The 14,888-nt window shown below is 39.3% G+C and overlaps 1 protein-coding gene across 16 annotated transcripts in view; it reads right to left on the bottom strand.

Annotated features, from left to right (window-relative positions):
- LARP1B (La ribonucleoprotein 1B) overlaps positions 1-14,805 on the bottom strand; it is a 116,505-nt gene extending 101,700 nt beyond the window's left edge. For 11 of the 16 annotated variants that reach the window (XR_014068165.1, XR_014068166.1, XR_014068167.1 and 8 more), the window contains exons 1-5: positions 13,680-14,805; positions 4,333-4,391; positions 3,900-3,959; positions 1,398-1,575; positions 64-204 (exon numbers count right to left, since the gene is read on the bottom strand). Coding sequence is in view for 10 of the 16 variants with exons in the window: in XM_081538211.1 (XP_081394337.1) it covers positions 64-204; positions 1,398-1,575; positions 3,900-3,959; positions 4,333-4,391; positions 13,680-14,181 (940 nt within the window). In the remaining 6 variants the exon portion in view is untranslated. The remainder of the gene's footprint in view (positions 1-63; positions 205-1,397; positions 1,576-3,899; positions 3,960-4,332; positions 4,392-13,679) is intronic. The other 5 variants (XM_081538215.1, XM_081538217.1, XM_081538218.1 and 2 more) reach the window with 1 other exon arrangement.
- Between the last annotated feature and the right edge of the window lie 83 nt (positions 14,806-14,888).

Below are 14,888 nucleotides of genomic sequence, written 5' to 3'. Positions count from 1 at the left end.
TGGTTATTAAAATAATAAGCATTAAGGCTAAATTAGTCATTTTTCTTTTAAAATGTTACTTACTTCGTGTGTCATTTCTCCTATTGTTCTGTGATGATTTACTTGCTTCAGGTTGACATCTTGAGCTATTCCGGGATCCTGGTCTTTCTTGACTCTCTGGTCTTACATCTTCTAAGTGGAGTGGTACCCATCTGTGCTTATTAGCTTGAAGAAAACAAAATAAAATCACTTAAGGAAAATGTACAATTTTCATTAAAGCTTTGCAATTGTGAAAGGACTCTAAATTTTAATTAAATAAATGAAAGCTGCAAAGTTTCTAAAGCTCAAGTGAAAAGACAATGACAGAGTAACGGGAATTCTTTTGCTTTTAAGTGAAATGCACACTCTTCCATTTAATTCTGACAAAGAAGTTATAAAAAAAATATTAAGTATACATACTATTCTCATCTAATACTTGACACTTAGGCTTTAGAACAGGGTACACCTGATAGCTGTTTGAATACTGATTCAAAACACTTCTAGTTTAAAATAACTGCCTCAAATTTTAATTTATCCAGAATAATTATTAATGAAAGAGCTTTCTCAAAATGAAGTTTAACTGCAAATCTAACTGCATTTGATAAATCTTTGTATTTTCCTAATTTCTTCGGAGATATAAGCAATTTGACATTTCTTGTTGACTAAATGATAGTGTAATTAATAGTGTAATTAATAGCTATAGTATAGTGAAATCTGAAGATTACCTATTCATGGATTGCACAGTTAATGTTTCAAAATGTTCAGATTTCTGCCCAATACAATTTTCGACTAAAACAAAAAAATTCATGGGCAAAGGAAAAACTACCAAATTAATTAAGAGAATATTAGTGTATTAATTTCCTACAAATATGGCAAACTATGGACAGATAAGGAAAAGGAAATATAGAAGAATCTAAAAGTTCTCTAAAGTCTATACTCTAAATTCTAATGAGTATCAGTGAGATTCTTTGGGGATAAATAAGCCCTTGTTTTAGGCTTCCCTGGTGATAAAGAACTCACCTGCCAGTGTAGAAGACACAAGAGATGCAGGTTTGATCCCTGGGTTGGGAACATTACCTGGGTTGATGGCAACCCACTCTAGTATTCTTGCCAGGGAAATCTCATGGACAGAGGAGCCTGGCAGGCTACAGTCCATCGGGTCACAGAAGAGTCAGACACAACTTAGCGACTAACAACAACAAACTTCTTGTTTTAAAGATAAACGTGTACTGTGTGTGTGTGTGTGCTCAGTCACTCAGTTGTGAAGAAATCCAAACTACTCATTGGTGACTACCTGGAATCAACTGATTAAATACGATTCTTCATTACTACAGCTCTTGAAATACTTAAAATCAAAATGAAGGTATAAACAAACTAACCTCTTTTTCGCTGATTACTTAACTGAGCCTCATCCTCACTGACATTTTCACCAGGACCATCTATTTTTGTTTCCCGGTTTTCTTTGCTTTCATTGTTAACACTTCTTTTTTCAACTTTGTCTTCTCTTTCTTTTCTATTTTGTGGCTTCTTATTTCCTTGACTGATGACACTCTGACACTGCAAAAGGTTTTACTGAGTTAAATTTTCATGAACATTTTCTCTAACATATCCCCAAATTTATGGTAACACCTTACCTATATATCGTAAAACAAATGACAACTTATATCAAAAATAAAAAACTACAAAAGACACTGTTAAGAGAAAAGTCAAGGAAAGACAAGGAGAAAATATTTACTAAGTATCTGATAAAAGGACTTGTATCCAAGATACATAATGAACTCTAAAATGTAGCAACAAGAAAACAATTAAAAAGTGGGCAAGTGTTAAACAGAAGTTTCATCAAAAAGATATACTGATGGCAAACGTACATGAAAATGTGCTTGACATCAATAGAAAAGTGCAAAGTAAAACTACAATGTGATACCATCACACGCCTACTAGACTGATTAAAATTAAGACTGACCACGTCAAATATTAGTGAGAATATAGAGCAATTAGAATTCTCATACACTGCTGGTGGAATAAAAAGTTTGATAGTTTAAAATTTTAAATAGCTACCATAAAATCCACCTATTCTACTCCCAAGAAAAATAAAAGCATATATCCATGCAAATTTTGTACACAAATGTTTATACAGTAGCTTTATTCCTAACAGGCAAAAAACTGGAATCAACACAAATGTTCACCAGTAGATGAATGGACAGCATATATCCATCAATTGACTACTACCCAGTAAATAAGAACTACTCATATATATAACATAACATAAACAAATCTCAAAATAATTAAGCTAAATGAAAGCCAGGGGCAAAAAAAAAGTACATGCTGTATGACTCCACTTATATAAAACTGTAGGAAATGCATTGTATATCAACTATATTCCAACAAAATTTTTTTTAAAAACTGGAGAAAAGGCAAATTAACTAAGTTCAGCTTATCAGTGGTTGGGATGATGGTGTAGGGAGGGACACAACAGGGAAGAAGTACAAATCAAGTTCTTTATTCTGTTTGTGGAGAAAGTTTCACAGGTCAAAGTATATCAGACTGCACCCTTCATATACAGTTTATTATGTTGTTTATACATCAATTAAGTTGTTTCATATATATTAAACTATACTCCAGTATTACTGCACAAAATACAAACATGGAACAATTTTATGGACTCTGAGGGAGAAGGTGAGGGTGGGACGTTCTGGGAGAATGGCATTGAGACATGTGTATTGTCATATGTGAAACAGAGCACCATTCCATGTTCGATGCATGTGACAAGGGCTCAGGGCCGGGACAATGGGATGATCCAGAAGGATGGGATGGGGAGGGAGGTGGGTGGGGGGTCCGGGAAGGGGAACACATGTAAACCCATGGCTGATTCATGTCAATGTATGGCAAAAACTATTACAATATTGTAAAGTAATTAGCCCCCAACTAAAATAAATAAATTTATTAAAAAAAAAAAAAATACAAACAACAAAATGTACAGTGTCAAATGAAACCATGGAACCAGATGACCATATACACTACTTCTTTAAAAAGAAAATCCTTTTTATTTTTTATTATTATTTTTTTATTTGGCTGTGGCTCCAACATGTGGGATCTTAGTTCCCCAACCAGGGATTGAACCCATGCCCCCTCCAGTGGAAGCATGGTCTTAACCCCTGGACATCTAGGGAAGTCCCTAAAAAGCCTTTTGACAGACTATTTCAGAATATCTTTTTAGAACTTCTTTCATAGTTAAATTACAAATCCATTTACTGAGACTTCCCTGGTGGTTCAGTGGTTAAGAATCACCCGCCAATGCAGAGGGCATGGGTTTAATTCCTGGTCCGGGAAGATTCCTCAGACCTGGGGTCAACTAAACCTGCTCACCACAACTGCTGAGCCTACACTCTACCCCTGCTCACCACAACTAGAGAGAGCCCAAGAGCAGCACCAAGACCCCGCACAGTCATAGACAGATAAATAAATAAAGCAAACATAAAAACCTAAAGCTGTTTTAAAAAATCCATATACTGAACATCTTTTGATATGTTATATGCATATATATGTATGTGTATGTAGACTTAAGACTTCAACACATTGAAAAAATTTTACTCAAACATATATAAAATAAATTTGGAATGGGCTTCAATTAGACATATTACATTAAAAAATAATCTATTTGTAGGCACCACGTGAAGTTGACATCACAGTACCCCATCCTTTCCAAATATATGGTCCTGAGAATACAACCAGATGAAGGCAATGTGATGAAAGAAATCAAAGTGTTTGGAAAATGGGTATTTTATCAATGTGATTCCCTAAATCTGAAGTAAAATAAAGTCTGCATGTGAAATGAGGCTACTTTCCCTTTATTTAAAAAAAGGTCTTAAAAGAATACTCACTTCAGTGTTCACTAATTCACTTGGTGTTGGCCAATTTGCCATATCGCTGAAATCACTAGCCTAAGAAGTAATAAAAGAAGTGTTATGCAAATCAGGAATCTTTTAAATAGAAAAAGATTTTTCTAAAAGTAAATGCAACTTTTAAAATCATCTACATTCATTTATATGTAGGCATTTGCCAAATTAATCCAAAACCTTCTCCTAACAACAGAACCCAGAAAGAATGTTTTGGTCTTATAATCCAACTTCTGGCACGATTAACAACTTTGACTAAACTGATAGACGCAAGATAACATATGCATATGGAGATTTGGATAAAGGCTACAATTCTCTAGTATATTAACATCAAACATCAATGACAGAAGAGAAAAATACACAGTAATCTCAGGAGTTGCTTTCAGAACAGTCAAAAATTATTTATTGTCAAGTATACCTTATTGGATTTCTTTGTCTTGAGTTTTCCTGCTTTTATAATTTTGGGGGAACTGAGCTCTAAAAAAAAAAAAATACAAAGAACTGTTTTTTACAACCGTATCACTTAAAATATTTGACAAAATAACAATTAAACCAATTTCAGTAAGTCAATGTAGTCATTATTTTCAACAAAATGCAAAGTTCTAAGACTCAAATTCCTAACAAGAAATCAACCACATTTCAAACATGGACTGAAAGTGGTCTTCAGTGTTCAAATAAAGAAGAAGAAAATATTAACAGTTTACTGAACTGACAGACCAGTCCTTTCACTAACAGGTGTAACATGGAAAAATTAGAACTATAACACATTTTTGTAAAGTTGGTGAATCGATTCCCAATGGGATATATTTTTCTATATATATTATATATGTTGTTGCTGTTTAATCACTAAGTAGTGTCTGACTCTGCAACCCCACGGGCTATAGCCCTCCAGGCTCCTTTGTCCATGTGGTTTCGCATGCAAGAATAATGGAACGGGTTGCCATTTCCTTTTCCAGGGGACCTTCCCAACCCAGGGATCAAACCCATATCTCCTGCATTGGCAGGTGGATTCTTTACCATTGAGCCACCAGGGAAGCCATATATTATATACATAATACATATATTTGTATATATAAATATATTCACATACATCAAGAAGTATCCAGAAAATAAGTCCGAAGACTTCAATTTGTCTTTGGAAAAACCAAAATAGCTTGTCTCTAGAATCAAGCCATAAAAAATAAAACAGACTTCTGCAAAAGCATGTGTAAGGCTATCACAGTATCACCACCTGTCCCTATCTTGAATAAGAACACAATGATTGATAATAGTCTCCAAATGAAGCTTTAAAATGTCTTTTTATCTAGCATGATGATTATCTAGTTAAACATGCCCTAAAGTAAATATTAAAGTCGAATAAACAGAAAACACAATAATTTAGTAAACTATGAATCCCATAAATCATGGCAATGACCAATTCAGAGTAAAATAAAATGATTTTTGAGTTAAAACCAGAAAAATTCAAGTAAGATATTACAAAAGGAAGCTGGAGGAAGGATGATGACATCCCCAGGGATGGGCACACAAGGAGCATGAATATTGTAGAAATTCTATTTCTAAAGCAGATAGTGAGTACATGGCTATTTGCTCTACACTTCCTTTTACTTTAGGGACACGAGTAAATGTGTAAGTAAATGTCAGTCCCTCCGTCATGTCCCACTCTTTGTAACCCCGTAGGCTGTAATTCGCCAGGCTCCTCTGTCCATGGAATTTTCCAAGCAAGGGTAGCCATTCCCTTCTCCAGGGAATCTTCCCAACCCAGGGATCAAACCTGGGTCTCCTGCAATGCAGGCAGATTCTTTACCATCTGAGCCACCAGGGAAGTGTATTGTGTAGTCACTAAGCCGTGTTCGACTGTTTTCGACCTATGGACTGCAGCCAATCAGACTCCTCTGTTCATGGGATTTTCCCAGGCAAGAATACTGGAGTGGGTTGTCATGGGGGAGCTTTCCGACCCAGGGATCCAACCGGCATACCCTACATTGGCAGGAGGATTCTTTACCGTTGAACCACAAGACTATTATTAACCTAATGAGCAATTCACTATCAGGTCCAACTATCCTATTTCAACAATTTTCCACCACAATTATGAACTCAAAACTTTTCAGTAGCAACTACAGTACAGTTTCATTTTTAATATGACTACTTAGCACTGTTTTGAAAACCCTGACAATTTTCAGCTTATCAATTATTTCATAATAAAAAATTCACAATTGCACTCCCATTTATAAATAAATCCCCCTTTTCCAACTTGCTTCACCTCCTCTTAAAAAGTCTCCAGAAACTACTACAGGGAAACGTATACATGCATGTAAATATGCATAGGGATAAATACTTCATTAAGAAAAATGAGATGCAGAAAAAAATATGGACGGGTAGAACAAAAAGGGAGACAGGAAAAAAATCTAACAAAAACAGTATTTGTCCAAATATTATCTAGAATTTGACTAAGGTATATTCTATAAATAGCACATGTATTTTATGAAAGCTACACAGTATCAAACATTTGAAAGACTTTTCCCTCAGCCAAGTAAAAACACATCCCAAAATATTGCTAAGTCAAGTAAATTATTGCCTGGTGGTTACAAAATACAGCCTTACACAAACTATTTGATGTAATGGGAAGTAGTTAGGGATAGGCCACAAAAGTGAGTTTTACTACAAATCAAGCAGACATTAATAATCACAAAATTAAGGTCAAAAATTTTTAAATTATTCTGACCACATAAACTTTTAAACTTCAGTATTAAATGACAAGTAAGTCATTTACAAACAAAAATATCTGAACATAAGTTAATAATCTTTTTGATTGAAAAATCAACATGGTGCCATACCCTACACAGACACTGATTATAACCTCTGGCTAAAAGAAGTTGGGAAGGTAACCCAATACTGTAAATCAACTAAACTTCAATTCAAAAAAAAAAAAAAAAGTTGGAGGTAACTCCCTGGCGATTCAGTGGTTAGCACACAGTTCTCTAACTGCTAGAGGCCTGAGTTCAAACCGTGGTTTGGGAACAAAAGATTCTGCAAGCCATGCAGGGCAGCCAGGAAGGAAGAATCTTGATCTTTATTTCTTCACACGTTTAAAAATAAAAGGAAGAGAGATTTTTATTTTAACCAATTCTTTTGTTTAAATTTTAATCTCTCAACTTTAACTCTTCCTCAGGTAATATATGGGAAAATAGATCACATTTAACTCTGCGGCCTCTATAATTCTGACATTTTATTGACAAGAGTATCTTTAAGTACACACTGTAATTTGTATATTTATAGTTTACCAATATGGTAATTTATTTTCATCAAAAGATATTTGACAAGTTATGCTGGCCAGTGTGGTTGGATACCCTGGAATAGGAAAGAGGGATTTCTTAATACTTGTTACCAAATAGCACTTATAGTTAATTTACTTTTTTAAAAGGAAGACTGTCCTGGAACATTCCTGTTCCCAAGTCCCAATTGTTCCCACAGAAACAATGTTTCCTGATTAATGAGTTTAGGAAAAGAACTGACTTGCAAAGCCAGCACCTTTCCCCTCTTTCCTTTGGGAGCTAGCTGTCCACAAAAAAGTAAGCATTCTGGTCTGCTCCTTCATGCTGTCAACCGCACAGGGCAGACTACCCAACAGAGGCAGAAAGGGAACATGCAGTTGTGCAACACCAACTGTGAATACATTTGTCTAATTCCAAGTTCAACATAAGGAAGTCCTTTGTGCTGCTCTCTTACACCACCTCATCAACCCACTCTTTTTTCAGTTAAAATAATGACATGAGCTTTAAAAAAACAAATCTGAATAAAAGATAAACATGATTCAAAAATAGCAGTGGCCAAACATGAAATGGCACTAAGAAATTTAAGTGAAAACAATTTTCACCTATCATTCTGACAAAAAAGAAAATGCCAAGTGTTGGCAAGCCTGTATAAATGGACATTTCTTTCATGCTGTTGGAATGAATATGAAGTAGTAGAATCTTTCAAGGGTAATCTGTCATTTAAAATGTATATACTATTTTTGCAATGTCTTGCCAATCCAGTGGTTAGGACTCTGCTCTCACTGCCAAGGGCCTGGGTTCAATCTCTGGTGGGGGAACTAAATAAAACCCCCAAGCCATGTGGCAAAAAAGTAATACTAATAATAATATATATATATATACCCTTTGAAAAGATAACCAACAAGGACCTACTGTATAGCACTGGGAACTCTACTCAATGTTCTATGATAACCTATATGAAAAAATAATCTGAAAAAGAATGAATATACATTCTGAATCACTTTGAGGAACATCCGAAACTAACACAACATTGTAAATCAACTGGAATCCAATCAAGTTTTCAAAAATTAATAAAACACACATACATTTTAATGAAAAAAATTCCATTTCTTAGAAATTATCTGAGAATCAAGACAAGATACAAAGATGTCTGTATAAAATTTTCACTGTAGGGATTTCTGGCAGGCTAGTGGTTAAGACTCCATGCTTTCACTGCAGGGGACATGGGTTCAACCCCTGGTCTGGAAACTAAGATCCTGCTTGCTGAGCAGCACAGCCAAAAAAATATGTTCATTGTAGCAGATAAAGGGCTTCCTAGATGGCTCAGTGGTAAAGAATCTGGCTGCCAATGCAGGAGACACGGGAAACACGGGTTTGATCCCCGGGTTGGAAGAGCCACCGGACCTCATTAAAACAAATAACCTCTAGGAAGTTCCCTTGGAGAAGGCGATGGCACTCCACTCCAGTACTCTTGCCTGGAAAATCCCATGGACAGAGAAGCCTGGTAGGCTGCAGTCCATGAGGTCACGAAGAGCCAGACACGACTAAAGCAACTTAACTTAGCAGCAGCAGCAACAGGGAGTTCCCTGGTAGCCTAATGGTTAGGATTCGTGGCTTTCACTGCCGTGACTGTTCCAGAAAACTGATATCCCACAAGCTGTGTGGCATAGCCAAAAAGTAAATATATAACTCCCATATTCAACAATATAGAAGTTATATTATTGGTACATTTATAAAAAATAATGCAAGATTTAAGAAATAAGACAAATCTGTATGTATTAATACACCAGATTCTACATATAATTTTATACACACATATAGAACAGGTAAAACAAGACCAAGAAAATATTTTCATTTTCCCATGTTTCAAACAAAATGGAGGAAACTGCTCTCCCAGTATGTCATTAGAAAAAAATCTAAGACTAAAAAAGAAAGCCTAAAACCTTAGAAATATAGAAACTTTAATCAAAAAAAAATTCAGACAGATGAAGCCTAAGAAATTTAAGCTCCAAGTATATATATGTGTGCGTATACACACACACACACACATATATATATACACGTCTCCAAGTATATATGTATATATACACAAACAAGTACGTGATCTTCATATACCCATTTTTCAATCACTGGTGAGCCAAAATACAACTTTGAGTATTATTGTAATATCCTAATCTATAAGGAAACAATTCCTGATAAGAAAACAATTCATTTGAAAACAATTCATTTGGATAGTGAGAACAAAAAATACAAAATGATAGGTGATTTTACGCTAATTTTCATGACCATAATCTTTAGCAAAGTTTTAATTAAGAAAAGGCATTGACAGTTATCAATCATTAATCACATGGTTTTATTATATTTAAGGGAGAAATGTCATCAAATGCCATTTTATTACAGTAAATGAGTGCCTTAAGAAAATATGTAAAAAAGCCTATTTACTTCTCAGACTCTAAAATTGAGACTATCAATCTGTAGACACTTTAGAGAACAACCTGTCAACAAATACACTGTGACCTAACAATTCCACGGAGCTATCCTAGAGTAAATCAGACATGTATATAAGAGAAATGCATAAAGGTGTTTGAAACAACCAGGATGTTGATTAATGGGTAAATGGCTAAACTGACTACATCAGTTATATTTATAGACCACTTCTCTGCAATTTTTTAAAGTTTAGACTAAAAAGCATCAACTTTATCGCAAGAAAAAAATTTTATAAAAAGTACGTAGATGGTAGTTGACTAAACATATGATGATCATTTTGCAATGTTGTTGTTTAGTTGCTAATTCGTGTCCGACTCTTTTGCAACCCCATGGACTGTAGCCTGACAGGCAGCTTTGTCCATGGGATTTTCCAGCCAAGAATAGTGGAGTGGGTTGCCTTTTCCTTCTCTGCATGTATGCTAAGTTGCTTCAGTCGTGTCCAACTCTGTGGGACGCCATGGACTGTAGCACACCAGGCTCCTCTGTCCATGAGATTCTCCAGGCAAGAATACTGCAGTGGGTTGCCATTTCCTTCTCCAGGGGATCTTCCCTACACAGGGATCGAACCTGTGCCTCTTAAGTCTCCAGCACTGGAGGCGGGTTCTTTACCACTAGCACCATCTGGATTTTCTTGACCCAGGGATCGAACCTGCATCCCCTGCATTGGCAGGTGGATTCTTTACCACTAAGCCACCAGGGAAGTCCACAATATGTATATGCAAATCTGAATCACACACAACTGAAATTAGTGTTAATATAATTTTAAAAATAAAAAAACTCACTGTAAAGAAAAATAAAAGGATCAGGCAAAATTTTACATTGAGAATAGTCTAAATGCACATACAAAACACTGTATTTGTAAACAATTTCACAGAAAGGACTGAAAGGATATTCAATAAACTGGTAACATGATTATTCATTTTTTTTGAAGGGAACAGCAAAATTCTGTGTTTATAAAAACATATTTATGTGTAATTTATATAACTTAAGTAAAATGTTATTAGGTTTACAGTAAGCTTATTTGAGGTTTCTGGGAAACACACTTGGAGAAAAGGTTGATGGGGTCAAGAAGACTAAAGATGAAAAAGAAAAACATAATTTTTTGTATTGTGACCCAACCTCTCAGCATGAAGGATAGTTCCCCAACCAGGGATCGAAACAGGGCCTCTGCAGTGAAAGAGCCAAATCCTAACCACTAGGCCACCAAGCAAGTCCCCAAATCAATATTTTTGTGAGTAAAAATTAAATTTAGAAAGCTGATTTTTAATATGTAAAATGTAACCATAGGTACAAGGTAAGTGACTCATAAATCCCATACTGTGACTTTCGTAAATGTCTTCAAAATAAGTAAAATTACTTTAAACATGGATTGGGGAACAATTCTTTCTAGTCTCCTGACCAGAATTTAAAACTGCAGTGATACTATTCTAGGCTCTCTTGTGGGCCGGGCTTTGGCTGAAAAGAGGGTCTTATCTGGATTACCAGAAACACCAATACACAAGCCAGAACCATCCCCAAAGTGGAGGAAAGTGTGTCACGAGGCTGAAGAATTCTTCACTTGCAATTCAGTTAGAACTCCAGGTTCTAACAAAAAATTAATGACTACAAGTCCAGAAATACTTCCCTACATTTCCTATGTTTCTATCTCTGGTAGTAAACTTCCTGGCAAAAATTTTATGGATGGAATTCTGGTACTTCATTAAGTGAATGATAGCAAATCCTGGTTTGGCTAGGAAAAACCTAAGTTTAATTCTGATATTATAGCATAATTAATATCCTCTTTCCCTCTCATGAATATCCTGGTTTATACGATAAATCACAGAGGCTTCCAACGAAAAAGATTATTGTACTAATTTAACACTCCCCTAGTTTGCACCTATTCTGGACTCTGAACCCTAAAGGGCACCTGTTCCTATATCATTATCATTATTCTTCCTCAAGAAAATAGGAAGCTGGCAGATCTAGGTTATAGAAGGCCCTCTGGTATTAAGAAATGAAAGAAAATACATCCACTTCATTCATTTACAAGGCCCAGAAATCTTGCCAAAAGTCAACTAGCTAGGTAGTAGCTAGTTTGGTCTAGAATGCAAGTTGTGCATTTCTACTCCACAAACTCATCTAAGATACCTAGACAGTTTTTCAATTACGAATAGAAGTTGTGTAGAAGTACAGAGTCAGTGTTGGGGATAGACTGTAAAGTTACTACAGCACTCCAAGTATAAAGAACAGTATTCCTGCAGGTACAGAATAGATTCCAAGAACAGAAATGTTGCCTACAGAGAAACATCAGCAAAATTAAAGTCCCTGTGAACCACACCTGGTTCATCACCAGATGCTTAATCTGCAACAAAGATTAAAGTCCCTAATGAAGGCACCTGCAGGCTAACTATATTAAACTGTTAAATATTTTCGCAAGGTAATCTCCAATTAAAATTTGAGTCTTAAAACCTGTCAAATTAATTGTACAATCAAGAGGTATTTTTTTTTTTTGGTAGATCACTGACTATAATGTATAATGTGTGTAAGTCTTAAAGTAGGGAGGTGAGACAGACATTAAGATTCACTTAAGTTTTCAATTTAAGACTTTTGTTCTCTTCAGTTAGTAACAGTGGTAAACAAATAGAACTTTGCAGCTAAGAGAGAATGGTGGCAAGTTTAAATTTAGAACAAAAATTCTGAGTAGATTTTTCTGTGTTAAGATTTATCAAATGATAATTTAAAGACCATCAAACCTCAGATGTAAAATAACTATTTGTTTAAAGTTATACTGTTCTGCAGCATTAAAAAATGATTATTACTGTGCAAACCAACTAACACTTATCTCACTCTATTGGAGTTCCTTAGAAGAAATGTTACTATAGCTGCAACATGTGTCTATAACAATCACCTTATATTTGAACATTCCTTAGTCTCATTTGATCCTCACAACCCTGTAAACACGCTTGAATTTTCTGTTTCACTGTTAATCTTTAAGAAAAGCAAACACTTGTAAGTAATTTCTATATGAAAAAGTTTAACTTACTACAACTTAGCAAAACTAGTTTGTCTTCGTTTTAACTTAAAAAAACCTGAAGTTGTTATAACTAAAATAAATCTCTAGGGAACATACGGCATTGGTCAGCATCAAATTCAGTGGCACAATCTTACCTCCTCTAGGAGAGATAACTGAATGTTTGTTGTTTTATCGTCGCTAAGTCGTGTCCGACTCTTTGCGACCCATGGACTGCAGCCAATCAGGCTCCTCTGTCCATGAGATTTTCCAGGCAAGAATGCTGGAGTGGGTTGTCATTTCCTTCTCCAGGGGATCTTTCCGACCCAGGGATCCAACAGGCATACCCTACATTGGCAGATGGATTCTTTACCGTTGAACCACAAGACTACTATGACTACTATTCACCTAATGAACAATTCACTCTCAGGTGAACTACTCTATTTCAACAATTTCCACCACAATTATGAACTCAAAACTTTTTACTAACAACTACAGTACAGTGTCTCATTTTTAATATGACTACTTAGCACTGTTTTGAAAACCCTGACAATTTTCGGCTTATCAATTATTTCATAATAAAAAATTCACAACTGCGCTTCCATTTATAAATAAATCCCCCGTCCGACTTGCTTCACCTCTTCTCAAAAAATCTACAGAAACTTCTGTAGGATGAACTGAACATCTACCTCAAGTCAGCTTTCCCAAGGCACTACCACGTGGGGGCAAAACAAAACTGAGGCAGTGCCAGCCGAGTGGCTCAGCTCCATTGCCCCCGCCGTGCCCCCACTAGTCAAGGAGAACCCGAGGTCCCACCTCTTCCTGTCGTTCCCTTCCCAGATGTCCATTTATGTAAATAGGCAGAATGAATGACACCTTGGAACGAAACACCTCGGACGGACAGGGCAAGGAGCCCTGCCCCTGCCCCTGCCCCTCCCCCAGCCCCGCGGAGCCTTGGTCGCCACGAGTCGCCCCTGCACACACCCTCCCGGTACCCACCGCAGAGGAGCCACAGACCTGCCTCCAAGGTTTCCAGTGGGGGCAACGGCAGCGGCCCCGTCCCGGCGGGGGACAGGTGCTGGGGAGGCTTTCTGGTCCAGGGATTCTCCTTCGGCGGCGGCGGCGGCTGCAGCTTTTCCTCAGAGCTGGCCGCCGCCTCCTCCTCCCGGGCGTTCTCGGCCGGCGGGTCCCGCGGCAGCGGTCGCGGCGGCTCCCCGCCGAAGGGCCCACCTGGCCCGCGCGCCTTGTGCGCCAGGTGCAGCGCCAGGGGCTTCACGGGCACGGCCGCCTGAGGCACGCTGTGTCCCAGCACCGGCGCCGGCGACGGCTCACCCCGCGCCCCCGCGCTGGTGGTGGTCGCGGCCCTCTCCTCCCTCGCCGCCTCCTTGCCCTCCCGTTCGAGCGGGGGTAGCTGCTCGGCCTGCCGGCTCGCCGCGGCCGCCAGCGACTCCCTCTCAGCTGGTGCCGCGGGAGGCTCCTCCCGAGGGTAAGCAGCGGGCACTGGAGCGCGAGCAGACATGGTCCCCCTGCCCCAGCCGCCCCAGCCAGGGGGGTCCCGGGGCAAGGGAGCCCGGCTGCCCGTCGCTCCGCCGGGACACCGACTGGCTCCGGCCTGAGGAAGAGAACCCGAGAACCCGGCCGCCGTCGCCACGGCCGCCCGCGTCGGGTGAGGAGGCCGTGCAGCTCTCGGCGTGCCGCCCCTCCCCGCGTCGAACGGGGCGCTAACCGCCCGTCGGCCCAGCCTGCCTCAGCGGCGCTAGCCCCGAGCCTGCCAACACGCGCCGGACGTCGCAGCCGGAGCTGCGAGCCCTCACCCGGCGCGGGCTGAGTCAGAAGCGCCGCAAGCCGAGGCTTGAGGACCTCTAGCCGAGTCGGAGAGGCGCGCGCTACCACAGCCGGTAACTGCTCGCGGGGGCAGAGGCGGGGCCGGGAAGGGGGCGGTCCGAGAGGACGGAGCGGGGGCGGGGCCTCCCGGAGGAGCGTGACGTGGCTACTCACCGGCTCCAGAGCTCGCCAGGCCGCCGCCCGCGGTGGGTGACTGACGAGCCCGCCTGGGTGCCGCCCTGCTTGAGGGCCGGCCCCGCCCCAGCGGCCAGCCGAGGGGAAAGGAGGGCGAACAGGGCGATTGCCCGGCTCCCGGGCCACGGCGGCCCTGGCTACGGGCACAGGGGCGGGGCGCGCGCCAGGCCTCTGTGACTCGCCACGGGCTTGCGCCTCGCCCGGCCG

Source organism: Giraffa tippelskirchi, chromosome 11 (assembly GCF_054371585.1).
Source record: "Giraffa tippelskirchi isolate mGirTip1 chromosome 11, T2T-mGirTip1v1.2.pri, whole genome shotgun sequence".
Taxonomy (NCBI): domain Eukaryota; kingdom Metazoa; phylum Chordata; class Mammalia; order Artiodactyla; family Giraffidae; genus Giraffa; species Giraffa tippelskirchi.
The sequence above is the reverse complement of the archived record's forward strand: the minus strand, read 5'-3'. Positions and strand labels throughout refer to the sequence as shown.